Source organism: Rhinolophus hipposideros, assembly GCF_964194185.1.
Source record: "Rhinolophus hipposideros genome assembly, chromosome: 11".
Lineage (NCBI taxonomy): Eukaryota > Metazoa > Chordata > Mammalia > Chiroptera > Rhinolophidae > Rhinolophus > Rhinolophus hipposideros.
Genome location: NC_138057.1, coordinates 22,926,481 through 22,950,596, shown reverse-complemented (window position 1 = coordinate 22,950,596; position 24,116 = coordinate 22,926,481). Strand labels below are relative to the sequence as shown.

Below are 24,116 nucleotides of genomic sequence, written 5' to 3'. Positions count from 1 at the left end.
CTTATCAGATACTTCTAATACTAACACACTTTGTGTTGTGTTATTGTTACAAAATATCTTTAAAATCTAAGTGTCGGTTGGTGGGTGAATGGATAAAGAAAATGTGGTATATACATATAATGGAGTATTGCTCATCCATTAAAAAAGAATGAAATATTGCCACTTGTGACAACATGGATGGACCTCGTGGGCACTATGCTAAGTGAAATAAGTCAGACAGAGATAGCTATCCTATGATCTCACTTATGTGTGGAATCTAAAAAAACAAACAAAAAAACCCTCCGGCTCTTAAATATAGAGGTGGGTGGGGAAGGGGACTGGGTGATATGGGTAAAGGGGGTAAAAAGATACAAACTTCCAGTTATGAAATAAATAGGTCATGGGGATGAAATGTACAGCATGGTGACTATAGCTAAGAGAGTAGATCTTAAAAGTTCTTATCACAAGAAAAACAATTTCATAACTATTTATTGTGACAGATGGGAGAGGACAAAGAAGAACAATATAACTTTCTTTAGCCAAAAGGTACTGGAAACCTAGGACCAATCAGTAGTCTGACTTTTAGGCTTCAGGACCTGAAGATGTTTGATTTAGCCACTCTTCTTAAAAGCAGACGTTCTTAAGCTGGGGTCCTCAGAAAAAGAGAAATCAGGAAATCCATGTACTTGGATGGGGAAAAATTATATTTTAATTTTTATTAACCTGTAACTCATATTATATCACTCCTTATCATTCCTTCAGTTATGAAGGGTTTGACCCAGGCAGTCCTCCTTTTAACAACAAGCCATATTAGTATTAGCAGTACTTTCGAGTTTATCGTCAATAGAAATTATGTAGGTATCACAATTCAATTATTGCAAATATTTTGAAATAGCTTATATTTGTCATTACTTTGAAATTACAATAGTTATTAGATCTAAGAGTAGAGCTTGTTATTTAATCTTATTAAAGAAGTACATAGATTACAGTATCATAAATTTGTTTTTATATCATATATGTGTTTTTATACTTTGATTCTCTCTGGTATCCCATGTTTTTTTTTTTTTTTTTTTTTTTTTTTGTATCTCCTATGTTTTATGCCTTTAATTACATTATTCTGAGAAGGCTTTGCCAGATTGCCAGAAAGGGTCATGGTACAAAAATGGTGAAAAACCTTTCTTTTAGAGGCTGAGGCATGCTATGAAAGACATAAAGGAAGACAATGGAGGGTGACAACATGAGGAAGTTCAAGGATACCTGGTTGAGCATAAAGACTTAAAAGAATGCAGATATGTTTTAAAAAGGAAGGAGATAACATTTTGTGGCTGTTGCGTGTTTTAGTGCATGTGTTCAACCTTAAGTGAGAAAACATCTCATGGGCAGAGGATATATTTCTATCAACTATGTGCATAGTTCTGGAAATCAAATAAGGTCCATTCAGGCAAAATGAGGGGCATTAATACAGGGAATTGATTGTACTGGTGATGAAAGACCTAAGAATCCAAACAGGATATGAGGAGGCCACCCAGAGGTTACCAACCGCAGGAAGCCACCACCACCTCTAAGCCTGTGGGCCAATGGGAAAAGATGATGTTACCAGAGTCCAGAAGTTGGGGACAAATGGTAGGCGGTAAAGCCATGGTAGTGGCTGTTCAGCCAGTGTTGGAATGTTGGAAGAAAGGGATGGGGAGCTGGAACCTCAAAAGAGATGTAGCTACTGCCAGGGACACTGTCAGAAATAGAGCCATTTGGAAATGGAGCATGGGCATTACAGTTCCTCTGATATAATAGAGCAAAAGAAGGAGTTAGAGAATGGATCTGAGATCGAAAGGGCAAATGATTGGCAGTTCACACCTTTTACTCTTGAGCATTTATTATCTAATGGTTAATTTCTACCATTTGACATTTGCTACTCTGGAAGTCTGCCATTCCAGTGGAAACTGGGGAGTCCATCTCAATGGTGACATATCCCACCATTATCTCCACCACCCACTGTTATCTTTGGCACAGAACAGTCAGCCACCAGAGCTTTCTAAGGATGCTTGTGCTGCCCAACCTACTGTAGTTTATACAGAGTTTTAATTCGGAAAAGAATGTCTTTGGTCCTCCAAGAGGATGTAGTCAGGGAAAGGGGAGGTTTGGGTTTGCTCATAATAAAACTCCTCCCATCTCCTTAAGTCTCCATATTATGCTAGAAAAGTACTGGCATTTTGACCTTATTAAATGATTGTAGGCTGATGTTAAAATCAATTACAGTCACCCATCCAAGCAAACTGTTCGAGCTAGCTTATTAAATCCAAATCAATCCTATATATGTTCTGCAAGTTCCTGCTAATACAAGATTAGCAAGATCTTGCAATTCTTTTGCTATATAAGCTATTTTCTCCTGGAGCTGACCTTGCATTTCTCCTCCTGCGGCATAGAGAGTTCCGAATCTATATATGGCAACAAGAAGTGGTGGAGGTGGGTCTTGCAGATTCTCTTCCAAGACTGCATTGGCTGTGGCCAATACTGAGGCTTTAAGCAAGGGAAGGCTAGTTACTTCAGACAGGCGGCAGAGGCTGATTTGTTGGCAAGGGATGTGCAAGGGGGTACTTGGGAGTTCACCATTTTCAGGTTTGTCCAATTCTAAAAGCCCTTATACCATGTCCTTTCTTCTTACCTAATGTCGAACTGATACATACCATCTTAACATTAGAAACTTGATGAGACTCTTTATTCAACTTGTAATTCTGCATTCCCCATAATTAGATTTTCTATCTGGTCCTTAGCCTGTCAGCCCTGGGGGCTACGAGAAATAAGATTCTTTTCAAGTCAGCATAGAAACACTGTTTTTCTGACTATCTTGAGCTGAGATTCTAAGCCCTGCAAGTAATCATTTTGTTTTTATAAGTTCTCTAGCATAGTAAGATGTAGCCTTCCCATCCCACAGATCTTGTAGTAAATAATAATGCCATAATGGTCAAGCACAGTTGCTCCTTAATTTCCCAAAGACTTGTCTTCAACTGGCATGTTATTCTAAACAACTGCACATGAGAATTTTAAAAAATTGTGATCCCAGTATGTGCCATGGATCACCAGTATCCCATTTCTAACTGCAAAGAGTCTTCATTGTATTTAGGCTCATGTAGGTTCGCCACACAATATCAGAAACCCATCTTGAGACCATTTCTGATAACAAGAGGAATATTACTCGGTGTCCAGTCAAGAAAATAGAAACCACTCTAGGTCTTTGAACAAAAGGACGTTAGTAGAGGGAATCATTACACAGGTATTAGAAGAGCTGAAAGACAAATAGGGGATGTTAAGCAACTCAGAGGGTAGCAACGTTAGGCAGCTTCTTCACTCCTACGGCTGATAAAAGCCAGAACCCTTGAGAGGGCCATGGAGGGAGGGATTACCCAGAAGGATTTGCAGCCACAGGGAAGACAGATGCTGCTTGGGGTGGACTTAGAGAGTGTGAAACACCCTGCCTGCTTTTCTTGTCCTGGCCTCAAGTACATCACAAATGCCTCTCCTTGGCCAAACCTCCTGAGAAGCCAGTTAGTTGTCAGGAGACCTTGGGAAATGTAATTCCTGTGATACAGAGTATGGCTGGAGAAGGATAGGGAAGGATCTGAAGGCAAACAGGTAAGTGACTGGCACAACTTGGAACGCCCAAATGTTAACAACTTTATTCTTATGAGGCGAGGGAGGGAGCGGGCAGGAGGCATGGAGTGATTCTGAAAAACATTGGTGTTATCTTGAGTATGTAATTAAGGTTGTTCTATGATATTTTTCTGTAACTATTAAAATATATTTGTAAATTCTTATTTTATAAGTATAAATGTTTTGAAGACATTTACTTTTCTAGATTTAAGTTGGAAATTATTTTATTCTTTACGTGTGAAAAAGTATAACTGCTCCTACTTTCTATATTTTAACAGCTACCTATAGTAATTTCTGATGTTGCCCTTCAGAAATCCTTTTGTCTTTTATTTGATAATTGGATCATCTATTTCTAGCCTAGTGTAGTAACGCAATGCTTTCCTAAATGATACTTTTCAAGCATTTTCTCTCATCCACCATCTTTTTCTCTCCCACCAGCAATAACTAATTTTGCTTTTCTTTAAACTATAATATTTTAACCTCTTGTATAAAACTTATGCCATATGCCTTTCTATAGCATCGACTTCCTTGAGATGAGGGGCCCTATAATATTTGTTTAAATATATTTCACTGTGCTTGACAGATACCAAGTATTTAATATTATTTAAGGAATCATTGATTAAATCATATAATTTTAGAATGGAAAAGAACTTTATAAATTATCTAGTTCTAACTCTCTGTCCTATCTTCTTTCATGTTATTTCAGGGAAGGATAATAGATGAATCTAGTCTTTAGGTATCTAGATATTAGATAAATGAGATTAGTTCATTAAAATTCCTGTGAGATTGGCACTTTTATTACTTTATGCTTTATCAGTAATATCATATTTAAGATAAATAATATAGGTAATATTTACCAAACTATATTTTGATGTAATTTGCTTCTTGATTTTAGGAAACAAAAGAAGAAAAAATGAATTTTTAAATACTTACTATGTGTCATGCATTTTTTCATTTCTTAGGTATGACTATTATCTGATTAAAACTGATTTTCTTTATTTTCATAGGTAGTTCATATAAGATATTTTTGTTTTTATTGTTTTCCTCTCATGGAGTCTCTAAAATAAGAAAATTATTAGTGCCATTTGGTGAGAAAGACTAATGCTTCTTTTCCAGTCTTTCACAAAGTATAAATTTATAAATTCTTGTCTTGTAAATATTTATAAATTTTTGTCTCTGAGAAATTTAAATGTTTGGGTGAATGATCTCATAATCTTGGAGACATATTTTAATATTGGTTCATGATATCAGAAATCTGTTTTTAGTTGGCAAGCTATGAGAGCCAGATTGCCAAGCTACGATCTGAGGTTGAAAAAGGAGAAGCGTTGCGACAAAGTCTGGAATATGACCTGGCTGTTGCTAGAAAGGAAGCTGGTCTTGGAAGACGGGCTGCTGAAGAAAGGTTGGCCGAGGCACAAAGGATCCAAGAAAAACTGTGTGGTAAGACCATTTCCATTTCTTCCCATGTTTAGAATTGTCACCTCATTGTATATCATTGCTCACTGTTGTGTATTCATTCCATATAGGGTCAGAGGTAGGGTTTTGATTCATTGACTGGCCTTTGATGGACAGACTTTGCTGGGTGTGTATAAAGCCTTCTGGAAATTATGTGAACATTCATGTTGTGTATGTATGCAAAACAGGGTTCAAAATGCTGTTAATCACTTTTTTAGGTCACTTGTTCTATGAATAATCACAAGAATTGCATAGATATTTTTTGAAAAACATATTCTAGGCCTCCTATCACATATAGTCTGAATCAGAATCTCTAGCTTGAGAGACTCTGTAGATGCAAGAAGCACTGCAGGTAATTTTGTTGATTAGCTAAGTATCAAAAAGAAAAAGGCAGGTGATTTAATACTCAAAAGTTATCTGTTATATAGCATATGGCCATCTTTTAAATCTTTATACATACGTATAATACATGTAAAGAAATATGCCTAGATAAGTGCAAAGTGATAACAAGAACCCACTTCATGGAATGGAAAATTATCAGAAGCCCTTCTACATGGATAAGTATGGTACTGATTTTTAATAGCAAGGATTAATTTTACCCTTTTTTGATACTGTATGAATGGAATCACATAGTATGTACTCTTTTGTATCTGGCTTCTTTCCTTCAACTGTGTTTGTGAAGTTCAGTTTCCTTCAATTGTGTTTTTGAGTTTATCCATAATCTTCTATGAACTTCATATTGATGTTTAGTATTATATTGTATGAATGTACCACACTTACACTTATCCATTTACTATTGATGGGCATTTGGGTAGTGTCTGGGTTTTGGTTATTGAGAATAGTGTTGCTATGAATATTTTTGTATACAGCAGGTTTTAATTAAGAGTGCAATGATCATTAATTCAGAAGATTTAGATTTGAGTCTGGCTCTACCACTTTTTTACTGATATTTGAACCTAAATTCTTTTAAGAATGAAATAAGAAAATGAAAGTCCTTTGTTAACTGCATGGTTAACATATTGCAAAGGATAAGTTACAAACATTGCAAATGTTGTGAACCCTAGTCTTGGCCAGCTGTCTTGGTTATTGCCATTGGTCAGAAGTATTTTTGATTACTTCTGTCATCTAATAACCACCACTAACTGGAATTTAGGAATAAAAGGATTGCAAGGCACTAGATATACAAGTTAGTGACTTGTATTTAATTGTGAGGAAATTGAAGTTTAGGAAAGATAGGAATTTATTTGTTCAAAGTCAAAATAATTTTAAAAACACATTTCAGAGGAAATGGAGGAATGGCCATTAATCAAGTGCTTCACATTGCTTGTCAGGGAAATGCAGATTAGAAATCACTGTTACTGTCACTGCATACCCATCAGGTAGCTCTAATTGAAAAACTGTCAATACCAAGTGTTAGTAAGGATGTAGAGCAACTGGAGCTCTTACATATTGCTAGTGGGAGAGTAAAATGGTACAACTAGTTTGGAAAAACATCTGGCAATTTCTTTCAAAATAAACATATCTTTATCCTATGACCCAGCAGTTGCACTGTTTGGTATTTCCCCGTGAGAAACATTTGTCCATGAAAGACTTGTATACCAATTTCATAGCAGCCCCTTCATGACAACCTAAAATTGGAAAACAAACCAACCAACAAACCAACCCCAAATGTTCATTGGCAAGAGAATGAAGAAACGATTTGTGTTATATTAACACAATGAACTACTACTCAGCAATAAAAATGAACCAACTACTAATACATGCTATAACATGAAAGAATCTCAAAAACATTATGCTGAATGAAGCTTTACACATAAGAGAACATCCTGTATGATTCCATTTATGTGAAGTTCTGGGACAGAAAAGACTAATTGTTGGTGAAAAAGAAGTCAGAACAGTGGCTGCCTCTGTGATGGGTTGACTGTGTGGAGTGACTGGAAAAGGTATGAGGAAACTTTTTGGGTTAAAAGAAATGTTCTATATTTTGAGACGGGTGTCGGTTACGTGAGCATATGCATTTGTCAAATCTCTGAATGGTACTTGAGGAGTTGTGCATTTCATTATATGTAAATTTTACCTGCCAAAAGTTAAACTACTTTGAATTCTAGTTAATGATATGAATACTGAATTATTTAGGAGTGAAATGTACTTATATTTGTAACTTGTTTTGAAATGCGTGACAAAGTAGGATGATTTGATGGATGGATAAGTGAATGGATGTGTAGGTAGATGGATAAATGTGTGATCAAGCAAATATAGCAAAATGTGAACAGTCTTAGAGTCTAGGTGGTGGGTTTATGGTGTTCACTGTACAATACTTTCAACTTTCTGTATTTTTGCAAATTTTTATGACAAAAGGTTGAGAGGAGAATTAAAAACAACCTAATGGAGTTATGGGATATGAAAAAAGATAATCTCATAACAATTGAGAGAATAAGAGGTGTGCTAAGAAAGAAAATTGTGGAAGCTGGAAAGCAGATGGGTAAGGGATAACTGGATTAGTACACCTGAGACATTAGAATCTTAAACCAGGAGGGGGAAAGTTTGCATACAGCTTGTTAGAGAGTCAAAAGACTTCTGAACTGGAAACACAAGGTACCTTTGGAATTAGAAATTGGAATAGCAGTAGTGGATAAAATAGAGCTAGATAAAGCTATTTGTTCTAGAGGCAATTAGGTTCTAACATCCCTTTACCAAGAGCATGGTACTCTGGGATTGTCCCCACGTGAGAGGCTTGATTTCTGGAGATGGTAAAATAGAGGGTCCCCAGACTGGCAAAACCAGGAAGATAGCACACTGAATGCTGAATATTGAGGAACTACATTCAGGAACTAGTCCTTCCAGCTTTCTTTTTCTATTGGCTTCCTTAAAAGCTATCACCAGATTCCTGTACTCCATGTGGGACCCTGGAAGACTCTTCTATGTGTCATCTGACCAAGCCAAGAGAAAAAACCTAATGATACTGATACTGGGGTTTCCTAATAAATGGCCCAGCCAGATTCTCCTCCAGTGAGGACCACAGGTGTCGAGCACCACACTCAAGCTCAAAATCTAGGTTGTAGGTATGTGAGTGGATAACAGGCGTGTCACCCTTACAGTTAGTCTTAATTGAAATCAGACAACCAAAAATTACCAGATACCGTTAGTTAAGGAAAGCCTCTAAAATGGAGAGAGAAAAAAATTAACTTGAAAGAATCAGAAACTCTGTAGGGAAAAGATTTAACAAACAAGTAGCATTAATATCCTCAGAACTGGAATAAAATGTATGCCATCTGTGAGATAAGAATCAGATCCCATAAAGAAAAAAGAAGCTCTTAGAAATTAAAAGTGTGAAAGAAATGAAAAAGGTCAATAGAAGCAATGGAAGGTGAAGATAGAAGAAATCTCCCAGAAATTAGTGTAGAAAGACAGAGGTAGAAATATAGGAGAGAAAAGAAAAGAGGATTTGAGGACCAATCTGAACAATAGGGAATATATTAAAAGAAAGACATGAGAGTAAACAGGGAGGGGAAAGTCATCAGTAAAATTATTTAAGAAAACATCTCAGAACGAAAGGTTGTGAGTTGCCATATTGAAAGGGCCCATTGAATATTCACCACAATGGAAAGAAATACACCCACTTGAGGGCAGACCATTATGAAATTTCAGAAAAGTAGAGACAAAGAGAAGATCCTGAAGCTTTCAAAGAGAAAAGAAAGGGAAAGGAAAGTAAGCCACACACAGGGGGCCAGAAATCAAAATGGATTCAAACTTCTTGTTGCAATACAGGGTGCTAGGCTGTGGTAATGTCTTATAGAGAGAGTAACTGGATAGGAGGGAGACTTTTTGTCCCTTTTATACCTTTGAGTTATGAATCTTTGGAATATATGATGCATTCAAAATACAACAAATATATGATCCATTCAAAATACAACTATATAAAAATAAATACTACTAACTGTGGCATTTTTTATTGTTTAACAAGTGCGTTTGTACGTATTTTCTCATTTTTATCTTCACAAAAACTTAAGTAGGAGGCATTTTATTCTGAGAGTCAGAGAGGTTTAATCAGGTGATAGATGATGGAGCCTGACCTGGAAGCTTTTCATTACTTCTTTTCTAGATGCTGAAACATAGCAGCAGCCCTTGTATAGAGGTGTTGGTTATTGTTGAGATAATACTAGAATGAGAGGGGATTGAGCCTAATTTGGGGGGAGTAAATAGCTATAGTTTTAAGGTTTGGAGCAGTGGTTGCCTACCTCAATTTTATGAGTCTTATGTGTAAGATTTGTTAAAACTAATTTGTTGCCAAGAGTCAACTATCAACATTTGTAATCTAGCAAGTCTTTTTAAAAACGTAGCCCTATATGTCAGTCTTTTAAAAAAACATTTGATTTATTATCTTGAATAGGATAAAAAGATAGTAGAGTTGCAGCTGGTACAAGAGGCACAGCTAAAGCTGGGCATGGCTTTGGGAAATGTACCATACCAGTTCCTGGTAAAATCACCTTTGTCTGGAGGGGAAGGAGAGATTGAGAAATGATAGAATAGAGTGGTTCTGGGACAGTGAGCTTTTCAAGTGTTTACTGGTGTACAGTGGTTATAGGTTTTGTCCTAAGATCACGCTGTAAATGAAATCAGCTCCAAGGCATAGGCTTTTGAACTCCTAGGGATTTAATTTATGGTTGTAAATATACCTATTATTCTTTTATATTTTTAATAGCTCAGAATACAGAACTTCAAGGAAGGGCAAATGAGATTGAGAAGGTGTATCAGACTTCCCAGCAGAAATGGAAAGAAGAATGCAGAAGATTTGAATGTGATTTGGAGGAAAGAGATAATATAATTCAAAATTGCAATCGAGAATATGATTTTCTTATGAAAGAAAAAAGCAGACTAGAGAAAACTGTACAGGTAAAATATTTTTATAAAGGAATTTTACTTTATACACTATTCATTGAGATATGTTATACATTATTTGAAGTTATCCTTGGAAAGGAAAGTAACTACTAGAAAGCGAGAAATTTTGAGTTCCTTTTTCCCTTTCTCCCTTTCTTTTTTTCTTTTTAGTGGCGTTTTTGCAGATCTCTTTTGTAATATGCTTTAGAATATATTAATATGTATACTGCTTCTTTTGTGAAAAAGAGATCTCTCATCAAAATAAAAAACATGCTTAAACGAGCATATTGTAAGAAGATAAGAACCTAGAGCCCTTTTGGCCCTGTAACATGAAAATTTGGAATTTTCGAAATGTGGATCCTAGACTTGGTCTGAATATACAATAAATATAGAAAAATATTTACATATCTGATGTACTCCTCATTATCTATCTAGAACTCATTCTTTATAGATAATGGTGTGTAAAAAATTTGGTGACCTTTTACTGGAATTGTTGTGAACTTTATTCTCCCATTTTTTGTTCCTTTTTACTCTCTAAAGTGAAAGTATGGTTTAAGGTTGAGGTTGCCAACCATTTAGAAGATAGATTTTGAATTGTCTATATTTGCCATATACATACATACATATATATATAAATATATATATATACATATATATATATATATATATATATATATATATATAATTAGTTTCAGGTGTACAAAACAATGTAATAGTTAGACATTTATACCCCTCACAAAGTGATAATCCCACTATGTGCCATATTTTTGAAGTACCCATTTAAATAAAAAAAATACACATTAAAAAGGCTCTACATTTACCACTGCTGTTAATGGATTTTCAGAATTTGGGAAATAAATCTTCATGAAAAAATAATTTTACACAGCATTTACTAAAAGTAAAAGTTTTGACACAAGGGTTTCCAGACGTTGTCAGCAGATCTACTTTGATTTCCTCCACAGAAGTAGTCCTCATTTGGATCTTGTTTATTTCTGTATTCCTAGACCCGAGAACAGTGCCTGGCATCTGTAAGGGCTCCATTAGTATTTGAATGGGCAAAATTTATGCGGCAAGTGGTACTACAGGTCCCTGAGTGACCCTATGTAACCTCCCCACATTTATTCATATAAAGGAAGCGTTGGAAAAACATCAGCAGGAGAAGAATGAGATGGAGTCTCATATCAGGGAGACAGCATTGGAGGAGTTTAGATTACAAGCAGAACAATGGGAAGCAGAAAGAAGAGAGTTACAATTTATAGTACAGGTATTTGAAAAATAATAATACAGTTCCTTGATATGTCTTTTTAATGCTTATGATATTGAGAATTGTATTAGTGAGATACTTGACTGGATCTCACTCAAGGAGAATGTAATTCCTAGTCTTTGATCTCGGGAAGACCATGTTTTATTTGTAGTTACATGACCATATGTGCAAATTGCCCACAAATATGGGGCAATTTGAGTTGGTTGACTTCCATTGTATAAATTATGTGATTTTTGAGATGGATCTATATATCTATATATCTCTATATATACATTTTTGGTATTTTATTATTACATGGAGAGAAGAATAAGGGAACATACTCTATAATTACTATCATCTTTTGAAAGATAAATTTTACATTATTTTGTAACTGAAATGTTTAGAGCTCTGTCTCAGTTTCTTGTCCTTTCTATATTAAACAAAGAAAACTGCTTTACCTTTTATAAAACAAGAAACTATATATAAAAATCTATATAAAGAAAAAATCTTTTTTAAACAACTTCAGGGATAAATTGAAATTCTCCCTATATTGGCTGTTGATGGGTATAGGTTTTCATCTATTAATTAGGTGTTAGTATCATATAATGTTCTCTTTGTGTAGCTCTCTAAGGAATTCAGTTTTTAAAATAAGTTAAAAAAAGCAAGTGAAACCCCATCTTTAACAGAAAGCTGGTGTAATATTTCTCTCATCTGGGCTTTATAATTCAGACCCACTAAAAAGAAAAAGAAAAATCTTAATTTTATGCCATGTCTCTTTTCTTTCCCAGCAATTGAAGTGTGAAATAGAAGTGTACTTCTCTGGAATATTAATGGAAATTGTTAGTGGAGTTACCTCATTGTAAGATAGTATTTCTCATTTTAAAAAAAATGGATTGCCTCCTTTGACAAACATAAAACTCCCACGTCTTTCTTTAGCATTATTTGAAATTTCAAAACAAATGTAAGCCATGGTAATTTTAGAACAAAATATTTATGTTGATCTTGAAAAAATGTATATATGTTATTTTGTTTTATTTTTATCTCTTTATTTAAATTTTTTAGTTACAACGAACATTTGTTTTTATTTATCTTTTTCTTCATTCCTGCAATAACAGTGTGAGCTTCGAGGGTGCTTATTTGCATAAGCTTTTCTACTGTAGGTTGTGTGGGACATGCAGTGGTAAAGTTTTGTTTGTAAACCGTCATGCCCTTTCCTTTATCATTTTTCCAGTTCATTTCAACGTATAACTTATCAGTGGGATGGCAAGCTTTTAGAAGATGAATGTATATGTTTTCCATATTTATTTCATTTCCAAAATTCTACAACTCAACCACGGAATAAAATGATCCTTTCCTCATTCATTGACTAAATTTGATTTATGTATCTAGCGATTAAGGGGTTTGAGAGTTTGTGATGGCAAAGAGGGTGGGAAACAAGATGGAAAATCTGCCATAAATGGAAGAAAGAGGAGGAAAAGTGGGAAGGATCAAACCAGGCTTAGGCATCAGTAGACTGTATAATAAGGCAGCAGGTAAGGAGGTAAGGACTGGGGTGCAGCCTGTCAAAGATTGACATGGTAAGCATTGTGATCTAGGCATAGCTTAGAGGAAGTCACATGCAAAGGAAGTGTTTAAGAAGCTTGCCTTATCAACAAGACAAATAGCAACAAGTGTTGGAGAGGCTGTGGAGAAAAAGGAACTCTCATACACTGTTGGTGGGAATGCAGACTGGTGCAGCCGCTATGGAAGGCAGTGTGGAGGTTCCTCAAGAAATTATGAATAGAATTACCATATGAACCAGCAATCCCTCTCCTGGGTATCTACCCAAAAAATCTGAAAACATGTATACATAAAGACACATGTGCTCCAATGTTCATTGCAGCTTTGTTTACTGTGGCCAAGACATGGAAACAACCAAAATGTCCTTTGATAGATGAAAGGATAAAGAAGTTGTGGTACATATACACAATGGAATACTATTCGGCAGTAAGAAAAGATGATATAGGAACATTTGTGACTACATGGATGGATCTTGAGAGTATGATGCTAAGTGAAATAAGTCAGACAGAAAAAGCAGACAACCCTATGATTTCACTGATATGCGGTATATAAACCAAAAACAAGAGAACAAGACAAACAAATGAGAAACAAAAACTGATAGACACAGACAATAGTTTAGTGGTTACCAGAGTTTAAGGGGGTGTGGGGGGTGGGAGATGAGGGTAAAAGGGATCAAATATATGGTGATGGAAAGAGAACTGACTTTGGGTGGTGAACACACAATGGGATTTATAAATGATGTAATACAGAATTGTACACCTGAAATCTATGTTATTTTACTAACAATTGTCACCCCAATAAATTAAAAAAAAAGTCATAAAAGCTGAAATAGAGGCTATATGGTTCCTTGATCAGAGCTTTTAGGCATAAAAAAGTGGAAGCCTTGTTGTTTGCAATAAACCTGGATCGAACCTTGATATAGAAAAAAGAAAAGAAAAGAAGCTTGCCTTAAATGATCTAGGCAACAAGGAGCATTTCTTTGTAGTTTCCTGGGAAACTGTCCACTGATGTCCTGTATAAGCAAATGGCATAGAAAATAGCACTGGAACTGCTTGTTTTTTCCAAACAGGAAATATCTTAATGTTCAATTTATAAAATTATTATATAGTTATCATTGTAAAAATGCCCCTAATTTAGGGAAATTTGATAGCAGAAAGTGAAGGTCTTGCCCCCTCCCCTTCCAACCCCATTCATCTAAGGGTATAAAAACATACATTATTGTATTTACATAAATAAACTTCTATGCCTCAATAATATTTGGTGTTCACCTTTTTATGTCCTTATATTATTCTTGTACTGTTTGCATGGTATTGTTATGTGCAAGTTCCTATTATATTTAAGGAATACCTTATGGATGGACATTTTATATTCTTAAAAATTTTCTGCTCTAGTTGTAAATGATACGCTAATATTCTTGTTTATATCTCTGAGCTGTTGTAGAAGTGATTCAGCTGTGTTAATGCCTAGAAATATTGCTGGATCTGCAAGCTTATGGATTTATAATTATGATAGGTATGATACAAAGTTAGTACCAGTTTATAATCTACAGCAGCAAACACTATTATTGATTGTAAAACTGTGCTGGCTTTGGGGATTTAGAGAGGATGAGCTTGTTTTGGCTCTTTCAGGAGATATCTATGTACTAGATTAAGGTTGTAACTAGGTATATTGGTATATTTTATAGGCTAGGCTTTCTCTCTTGATCCTTTTCTAACTCTACTTCTATAATTCTTCAGAACTGAAACCATATTTTGGAGTCTGAGAAATGTTTATGTGAGTACATATGAAGAATCATACTTTTTGGGATATGTTTCTGGAAGATGTGGAAAGAAAGCAAGTTTATTTTCTAACAGCACAATGTGGTTTCCTGTGATGTTAAATGTCAATTCGAAAACAAGTCTCATTTAAAAATATTTTAAGTTCAACATCTCCCTCTAGTGGAAAAAAGAAAAACTCCCTCAATTTTCAATGTCCTTAATCTGATTTTATTTCTCTCTCTCTTACCTTTTCACTGTAAAGTTCCAGGTAGCTTTTGCTTTGATTAGAAAATAAACTCTGTGACAAAATTTTATAGATTTACTTGGAAGAGCACAAATTAATTATTTTTTAAAAAGATTTTTATTAAAAAATATATAGCTAACATAGAACGTTATATCAGTTTCGGGTGTACACCATAGTAATTCATCATTTATATACCTGAAGGACTGATCACCATGATAACCATCTGACACTGTGCCATGCTATCACACTATATTTGACTATGTCCCTATGCTGTATATTATATCCCATGACTTAATTTGTTTTATACCTGGAAATTTGGACTTCTTAATCCACTTCACCTTCCCCCCGCAAAAATTTTTAATTATAGTCGACATTCAGTGTTATTTTGTATTAATTTCAGGGGTACAGCATAGTGGTTAGACATTTACATAATTTAAGAAGTGATCCCCCTGACTAGTCTAGTACCCACCTGGCACTATACATAGTTATTACCATATTATTGACTATATTCCCTATGCTTTACATCCCCGTGACTATTTTGTGACTACCAGTTTGTGCTTCTTAATCCCTTTACCTTTTCACCCTGTCCCCCCACTCCCCTCCCATCTATTACCCCGATACATTTACTACCCATCTGACACCATACATAGTTATTACAATATTATTGACTGTATTTCTTATGCTGTACCCTACATCCCCATGACTATTATGTAACAACTAATTTATACTTCTTAATCCCTTCGCCTTTTTCACCAACCCCCTCAAAACCCTCTCATCTGGCAACTCTCAAAGTGTTCTTTGTATCTATGAGTTTGTTTCTGTTTTGTTTGTTTATTTCATTCTTTAGATTCCATATATAAGTGAAATCACACTGCACCTGTCTTTCTCTGTCTGACATACTCCACTCAGCACAGTACCCTCCAGGTCCATCCATGGCACCACAGATGGCCAGAACCCATTCCCTTCCATGGCCAAGCAATATTCCATTGTATATATGTACCATCTCCTCTTTATTCATTTATCGACAGACACCTAGGCTGCCTCCACATCTTGGCCATTGTAAACAATTCTGCAATGAACATATGGGTGCGCACGTCCCCTTGAAGTAGCATTTTGGGTTTCTTTGGCTAATTACCCAGAAGTGGGATTACTGAGTCCTTCTTTGTCTCTTGTTATAAAGTCTGTTTTGTCTGGCATAATTTTTTTTGTTTTGTTTCCATTTTCATGAAATAACCTTTTCCATCCCTTTGCTTTCAATCTCTGTGATTTTCAATCTGAAACAAGTCTCTTGTAGGCAGCATATGTAAGGGTCTTGTTTTCTTATCCATAGCCACCTGATGTTTTTGATTGGAACATTTATTTAAAGTAATTGTGGATAGATATTGCCATTTCATTGTTCATATATATATATATATATATATATATATATATATATATATATATATATATGTATAGGCATTGGGTTGTAGGGAATTACCAGGGCAGGGTGAACGGTGTTAGCTAGGTTGATGGAGAGTCAGATATGGCTGTAGTAGTCTATGTCTGCATGCTGGAAGTGGGGGAAGGTTCAACAAAGGAACAATGGTTATTAACCATATTAACAGTACTTCTGTCTGGGAAAAAGCTGCCCCTCCAGCCCTTGCCCTAAGCTAGATAATTTAGTTCTCCCCATATGTCCCTGGTGCCTTTCAAGCTGCTGCCCCAGTGCTTGCGCTCAGAGCGAGTGAGTCCATCAGTGAGTACAGCCATGCGCAGGCCCTTTAAGAGGAGTTCCTGGGGTGCAGCTGCCTTCCGTCTCACTTGGCCACAAATTTCACTGGTTTTCACGCCGGAAGTTGTGGGGTTTCTCTTCCTAGCACTTGAACCCTGTGCTGGAGAGGCTGGTGTGGGTATGGGACCTGTCAAACCTTAGGGAGGACCTCTGCAGCTGAGCTATCCTTTCTGATTTTTAACCATCGCATGCGGTATGACAGCTACTCTCTTCCTTGTCTCTGCCCCTCCTACCTGTCTAGACGTGGCTTCTTCTGTATGATTTTAGTTTTAGGACTTCTGTTCAGCTAGATTTCAGGCAATTCTCAATAATGGTTGTTCTGCAATTTAGTTGTAATTTTGATGGGGTTGTGAGAGGAGGCAAGCAGAACATTTACCTGCTCTGCCATCTTGACCAGAAATATTCTGAGAATGGAAAAATCTTGATAATATACTAAACTGACAAATCTTGGAACTAAACTGACAAGGATACAAGAAAAGATAATTATAGTTAATCTCACTCATGAATATGGATAGAAAAATATTCTACAATATATTAGCCAACTGAATGCAGCAAAATATAAAAAGCCTTTGTATAATAAATGCCAAGTGAATTTAACGTTAGAAAATCAATGTAATTTTAACCTAATATAATCAGTTAACTTGATATTGTAATGTGTTTCTTGCACATGTGAATAGAATTCTTAAAAATCACCAATGTTTGCGGAAAGTGGGTGTTTTTCTATACAAACTGTGTGTTTCTATCCATATTCAAGAATGTATAATAATTATCACATAATATTAGTGACTACTTGATCTCTGCATTAAAATTGTGATTGTTAGATCAGAATTTCATCTACGTGTTAAAAGACCTTTATTTAAAATCTATTTAACATAGGTCAAGTGTCATGTAGTTAAAATGACACCAAAATTAGCATAATAAGCCCTAAATGATTGGCCATTGACTTTTCCAGTTTTTTTTTTTTATAGGGTTAAATTCACACTTGCATGGAATGATGTTTAGGATAATGGTATTTGGAAATATTGTAGGCTGTCTTTCTATACTATGTATCAACAGAGTGGGAATCACAAGTCAAATTTTCTTATAAACAAATCTCATCATACCTCCTGAATAATTTCTTTTACATTGTTCAATAAATATTGTTTGAAATAGTTGCTGTCAGGATATAAGCATCTTTTGGATATAGACTTTATTTTTATATTTAAATTATTAGGTTTACTTTGTGATTAACCTTGTAAATTGCTGTTTATTCATTTTAAAGTATACATAGTACTATAAGTGGATGACTAAAAGTTGGAGACTATTTGTAAATCCAGAAGTCATATAATTTAACTGTGAATTTGCATTAATACTGGTATTGATTGCTTGAAGGAGGAAGATCTATTATGTAGAATAATGATAGTATCTTATGTAGTGCTTAATCGTCTTAAAAGTGTTCATGTATGAAAGTACTCTTTTGATAAAATTAGGTTGCATAATGCTGTTCACAATGCCATTTGTTCCTAAATCCAGTGTCGTTATGAAAACCAAGAGTGCTATCTGCTGGTTGTAGGCAGTGTTGGCACACTTTTGCTCTGGTGTCTAGCTTTGCTTTTATCTGTGCTTGTTTACAGATTGAAAAATGTGGAAGTAGATGAGCTTTTGTATATTAAGAAGCTTCTTACTTGAAGAAAATAATTATTATGAGTTCATATATAGTCAGCTGTAGAATAGTAGTCATCTTATGACACTGAGGGTGTGGAGAGAGGAATTAAATTTTGTTCTTCATCCTTTGATTGTGGACTATACTGCTGGGTACTTTCCAAACTAGAATCTTTTTATAGAGAATTGTATTTGGTGCCTGGAACATTTCTCACTCAGATTCCAATGATACCTTTTGAATGGCTAAGGATACTTGGAAGCGCGTATTAATGTATGTTCCAGAGTAAGATTATGCTGGTGAGGTCAAGATGGAAAAGAGGGCTTTGTCAAAGACCTTAAATGAGAATGATGACTATAGATTAGTTACTGGGGAAAATTCCTTTGATATGTGCGTTAACTTTGTGTTTGAACTTCCATAAAGTTCAACTCTGATTTCTGAGTTTAGTTGGAAAAGGAGATTGAGAGATTTAAGTAGAAGACTACTTGGTATTATTTTTCTTTCAATACTGCAGAAAAGATTTCAAAACTTAAAAACTGAAGAGAAAATGAAACACAGCCATCTAGTTAGTGGGTGTAACTTTAAGATCTATAAGCAGAGTTAAATTATCATGAGCTCACATAAAAATCTCTCAAGGGTCAATATTAGGCATTCAAGCCAATCATCCCTTGTCACACGGAGGAGCAATATACCTTTGTGTTACTAAGTACGTTAAAACTTTCACGAGAGGAGAAAACATTGTATGTGGCAGTTGAACTATAGCATTATGTAAATGACCTCAGAGGTCAATTGAAGTAGCATAACATTATGGTAAGCTATACATATTTCAATTGTAATACGTATTAATCAGGTATTTTGAATTGTAAAACTCTAGTAGTGCTTCTTAAATACATGTATATTCTGAGACATTGTTGGAAAATATCTAGGTCTCTCTTCCCTATATAAATTAACCTATTCTAGTTGAAGCACAGATTTATCTATCTACTGTCTCCTATAGAATAAATTTTAGTCATTGTTGGCTTTATAAACTTTATTGATGCAAAAATGGATTATTTTCCAGGAGCAAGACAATGCTGTACAAAATATGCACAAGAAAGTAGAAAAATTAGAAGCTGAACACATGGAGTGCTCTGACCTTTTACGGAGACAAACAAGTGAACTTGAATTTAGCACTCAGCGAGAGGAATGTCTTAGAAAAGAATTTGAGGTACATTTTCTCATTCTTTTATAACTGATGTATGTTAGCCAGTCAATACTTTAAGGTCAGAGAAAGTTTTGTCATGAAATAAAACATAAAACCAATTTTTTGACATTTATTTATATTGAATATTTGGCTCCTTTAAAAACTTTTACATCTAAATAAATTATATTTTGCCCCTAATTTTAAAAATCAATTTTTAACAATTCTCATGGAATATTTGGAAAGATTGAGGGTAATTGTTTACACTCTAATGTTGAGCAAGCAATACAGGAAAATATTTTATATATATATAAAATATTAAATTATAGTTTTGTAATTTGAATCATATACTAGCTGCGTGATTTTGTAGAATGCTTTATAGGTAAGAGTAGATGGCAAAGGAGCATCAGTTTACAAATGAAAAATATAATTTTATGAGTGAATAATAGTGGTAATCACTTTAATTAATCTTGAGAGAAATGAAATTTATTTAATTCTTCCTTCCAAAATTTCCTATTGCTTTGTGGGAAATTAAATATTTTATTAGATAAAGAAGTTTGTCCTACATATAACTTATTGTTATTAGGTAAATAGACATTTATATAGAGTATTTAATGGTAAAATTCTAGAAGGACTCTTATTAAACTCACTCTTATCATTTAACATTGTTTTAGGAATTTTAGCCAAAGAAATATATAAAGGCATGAGCCTTTATATAAGAATTATAATTTTTGGAAAGAAGGGGATATGATTCTTATTATTTTCAGATGATATGCTTATAAACATGAATAGTTAAGAAAATCAACTTTAAAATTATTGACAATAGTAATAATCAACTAGGAGGCCAGGAAGAAAATAATATATAACAATTATATTTACAATCTTACATACCAGCAATAATAAAAGAATAAAATATTAAAAAAGTTTTCTTCACCACAGTGACAAAAATAGAAATGCAGTTAACAACAATACATAAAAAATTATGAAATTTAACTGAGAGTCTTAAAAGAAGATGGTGAGACATTTTGGGAACACTTAACATTGTAAAGACATGAATCCTCCCTAGATTATATCATGAATTATATTATGGGTTAAAGCAGTTCCAGTCAAAAATTCAATGGAATTATTTTGGGAAGACAGATTCTAAACTTCATGTGGAAAACTGAAGAGCCCAAATGAGAATATTAAAACATTTTTATAAGAATTATGAGTGGGGTCTTATACCAGAAGTGAATATATACTGTAAAGCTTCAGTAATGTATCATTTGTGGTTTTTGGTTGTATGCAACAAAAAGCAACTTCGTTTAACTTAAAAAGATAATTCAGTGGAAGATATGGAAATTTTTATTCACAGAATCAGGAGGAATGCTGACGAATCAGACTCTGAAAGCATGTGAATCCCAGAGCATCTCCAGAGGTCTTGGGAACAGAAATGATGAAGTTGGGATGAATTGTTATCAATAATTTTCATTCTTTTTGTAACTTTATTCAGGATTCAAATCCCAGGAAGAGAATATTTGATTGAAAGAAGTAATTTTCCCCAAATAAATCCCTCTCAATTCTACTATATTAAAGCCCCCAAAACAATTTCTTATAAAGAAAATCAGGATGCTGGTACCAAAGAAGAGAAAAAGATTTTTGAGTGATCAAAAAGTGTAATAACTCTAAGACCAGACTTTCAGTGGAACAGAATTGAAAGGCTAGTTGTAGACTTACAAAATATTTATAAAAATTTAGTATATCATTTTAAATCAGTGAGGATAGGAAAGATTATTCAGTGAATTGTACTGAAATAATCGATTAACTGGAACAAAATAAAATTTGATTCATATCTTACATTATATTCTAAAATAAATTTCAGTTGGATTAAAAAGAGTGAAATATTAAAAATGATATACTAAGAAGAAAATTTAGATTAATTTTTTTGTTCTCTGAGTACAGTGTGATTTACTACTAATCATAAAAGCAGTTAACAAAATGTACAGCTTTGACTACGAAAAATTAAAGTCGTTATAAGTGAAACCCCTACTTCAAATAAAGTAAAAAAAACAAGTAATCAAATAGTAAAATTATTTACAACAAAAGGTAAATATATCTCTATTTCTGTGTCTCTGTATTTCTGAGTAAACAGTGAGTGGCATTGCCAAACACTCAAGTGGCAAAGAATGCAAGTGGAGTAGATTTGGAGAGATCGGGAATATTTGGTTTTAGCTATGTTGTATTTGACATGCCCGTTTGACATGCTGGTGGAGGTACTGAGTAGGCAGTTGAATTTGTGAGTATTAGTCTTAGGGAAGCCTAGTTGCAGGATGATAGGAGATGTGCCGAATAATTCATCGGGAAATTTTAAAATGTTACAATCTATGTAGGTCTTTGTGTTTATCTAGTTTCTGCAAAGCAAGCGTGGTCTGCTAGTTTCCTTTTTGGTGGTTATAAAATGGAAGGAGAAAATGGAGGAAGAATCTGGGTATCATACTGTTCAGTATGCAGACTTTCCCCTGGTTTCAGTCTTGTGTACCTCTCTTCCTGCCCCCTCTCTATGTATCCCTATATCCAGACTCTGGTTCAGATTTACATTCCCCACATAATAAACCTCCAGTTTGTGTAGTGATTAGGGAGGGGTATTGTTCGGCTACTTGGGGTGCAGATGGATGCCTGGAGGTGAAACTTCTTATGCTGATGGTATTTAAAAACAAACAACTTAGAGATATAATTTACATGTTGCACGTTCACTTATTTACAGGGTGTAATGCATTGGTTTTTAGTATCTTTATAGAGTTGTGCAACTATCACCACATCAAGTTTAGAATGTTTTCATCGCCTCGTTTAGAAACTCCATACCTTCCAGCCGGGACTCTCCTATTCCCCTATCTCTCTCAGCCCTAAGCAACCATTAATCTACTTTTTGCCTTTATAGATTTGCCTGTTCTGAATATTTCATATTAATGGAATCCTGCCATTGACTTTTTCCACTTAGTTTGATGTTTTTGGGATTCATCCAGACTGTATCATGTATCAGTACTGCTTTCCTTTTTATTACTGAGTAAGATTTCATTGTATTGTATGTCACATTTTGTTTACCCATTCATCAGTCGATGAACATTTGTGTTGTTTCCACCTTTTGGCTATTATGAATAATGCCTCTATGAACATTTGTATACAAATTTTTGTGTGGACATGTTTTCACATCTCTTGGGTATATACCTAGGAGGGGAATTATCGCATCACATGGTGACTCTTTGTTTAACTTTTTGAGGAACTGTCAGACTATTTTGCACAGTGGTGGCACCATTTTATATTCCTATCAGCAATGTATGAAATTTCCAATTTCTCTAGATGCTCACCAACACTTGTTATTACATGTCTTTTTGATTATGGGCACTCTACTGGGTATATGATACTAGCATCTCATTGTGGTTTTTGATTTGCGTCTCCCTAATGACTGGTAATTTTGAATATCATTTCATATGCTTATTGACCATATGTATATTGTTGGAGAAATAGCTCTTCAGATCCATTGTCCATTTTTAATGGGTTATTTATACCATATGAATGTAAGATGTTAATAACAGGGGAAGCTGGGTGTGGGGTACACATAAACTTTTAATAAATAATAAATATGAACTTGGCAAAGATAAAATTATTCACGTTCTTATCACACATGATCTAGTTTTATGTAAGGTTAGAGAACAAATAAAAATGAGATTATATTCTAAATAATATTTTTAGTTTGTCATTCATGCTGAACATTTTTTCAGGCCAATAGATTCAGGAATGTATCATCATATTTTACATCATCATTTTTTTCTTTTCTTTTTTCTTTTTTCTTAGTTTCAGGTGCATAAAAAAAGCAATACCCAGACGTCCTCATTCACGTCCCTCACACCATGTCAACCCCCCTCCCCCCATCCCCTGTCCCTCTGACATCACACCCTCATCATTTTTAATATGTGGTTTGTGGATGGCCTTTTAAAAAAGGAATAGATTTAAAGATTTGAATATACTGTGTTTCCCCGAAAATAAGACCTAACCGGAAGATAAGCCCTAGCATGATTTTTCAGGATGACATCCCTTGAACACAAGCCCTAATGCGTCTTTTGGAGCAAAAATTAATATAAGACCCTGTCTTGTTTTCGGGGAAACACGGTACCTAGAATTAAAAAAAAAATCATTTACAAGTCACATTAGGATGCCATAAAACCCTATGATTATCACTAAAAACATTTTAATTGCCATATAGGTGTGAAAAAATACTAGGTAACTGATTTTGTTGTTGTTGTTGATAAAATTCTTTGTAAGCCAGTTTTAATTTAGTTGAGGAAATGTCTAATGCCTGAACTTTAGGATTTGTTTTTGGATAACTCAGTATTGGTTTTTTTTCTTGTAAAATATTTACTTGCTGCAAGTTATTTTTTATTGATTGATTTTGTAAATATAAAATTGTTTTAAGACTAGTTTTACTGTGTGTGTGTGTTTTAGCTATTCTGTAAATACTATTGATAATACTAGGTCTCTGGTTTTGGAGAATTTGGAGCTTTGGGGGTAGTCCAGATAATCTCTATTTTTATTCTATTTATAAAACTTTTAGAAGTGGGCAAGTATAATCCTGTAACTTATCTACAATTATTTATTTTTAGACATCTTTAAAAATTTATATTTAAGTTAATATATTTTGTATTGGCCATTTGATCAGATGATGACATAATGAAGGAGAAGTTAAATGTCTAGAGAGTATTTTTGCTAGTTTTACATTCAATTGTGG

The 24,116-nt window shown here is 34.4% G+C and overlaps 1 protein-coding gene across 8 annotated transcripts in view; it reads left to right on the top strand.

Moving 5' to 3' along the window:
- Positions 1–24,116, top strand: part of CCDC171 (coiled-coil domain containing 171) — a 282,585-nt gene that overhangs the window by 14,292 nt on the left and 244,177 nt on the right. For 4 of the 8 annotated variants that reach the window (XM_081067658.1, XM_081067657.1, XM_081067655.1 and 1 more), the window contains exons 4-6: positions 4,893–5,067; positions 9,785–9,975; positions 19,235–19,381. In XM_081067658.1, the coding sequence (XP_080923784.1) occupies positions 4,893–5,067; positions 9,785–9,975; positions 19,235–19,381 (513 nt within the window). Of the gene's footprint in view, positions 1–4,892; positions 5,068–9,784; positions 9,976–11,092; positions 11,225–11,991; positions 12,561–19,234; positions 19,382–20,708; positions 21,387–24,116 lie in introns of those variants that run through there. The other 4 variants (XM_081067660.1, XM_081067659.1, XM_081067662.1 and 1 more) reach the window with 3 other exon arrangements.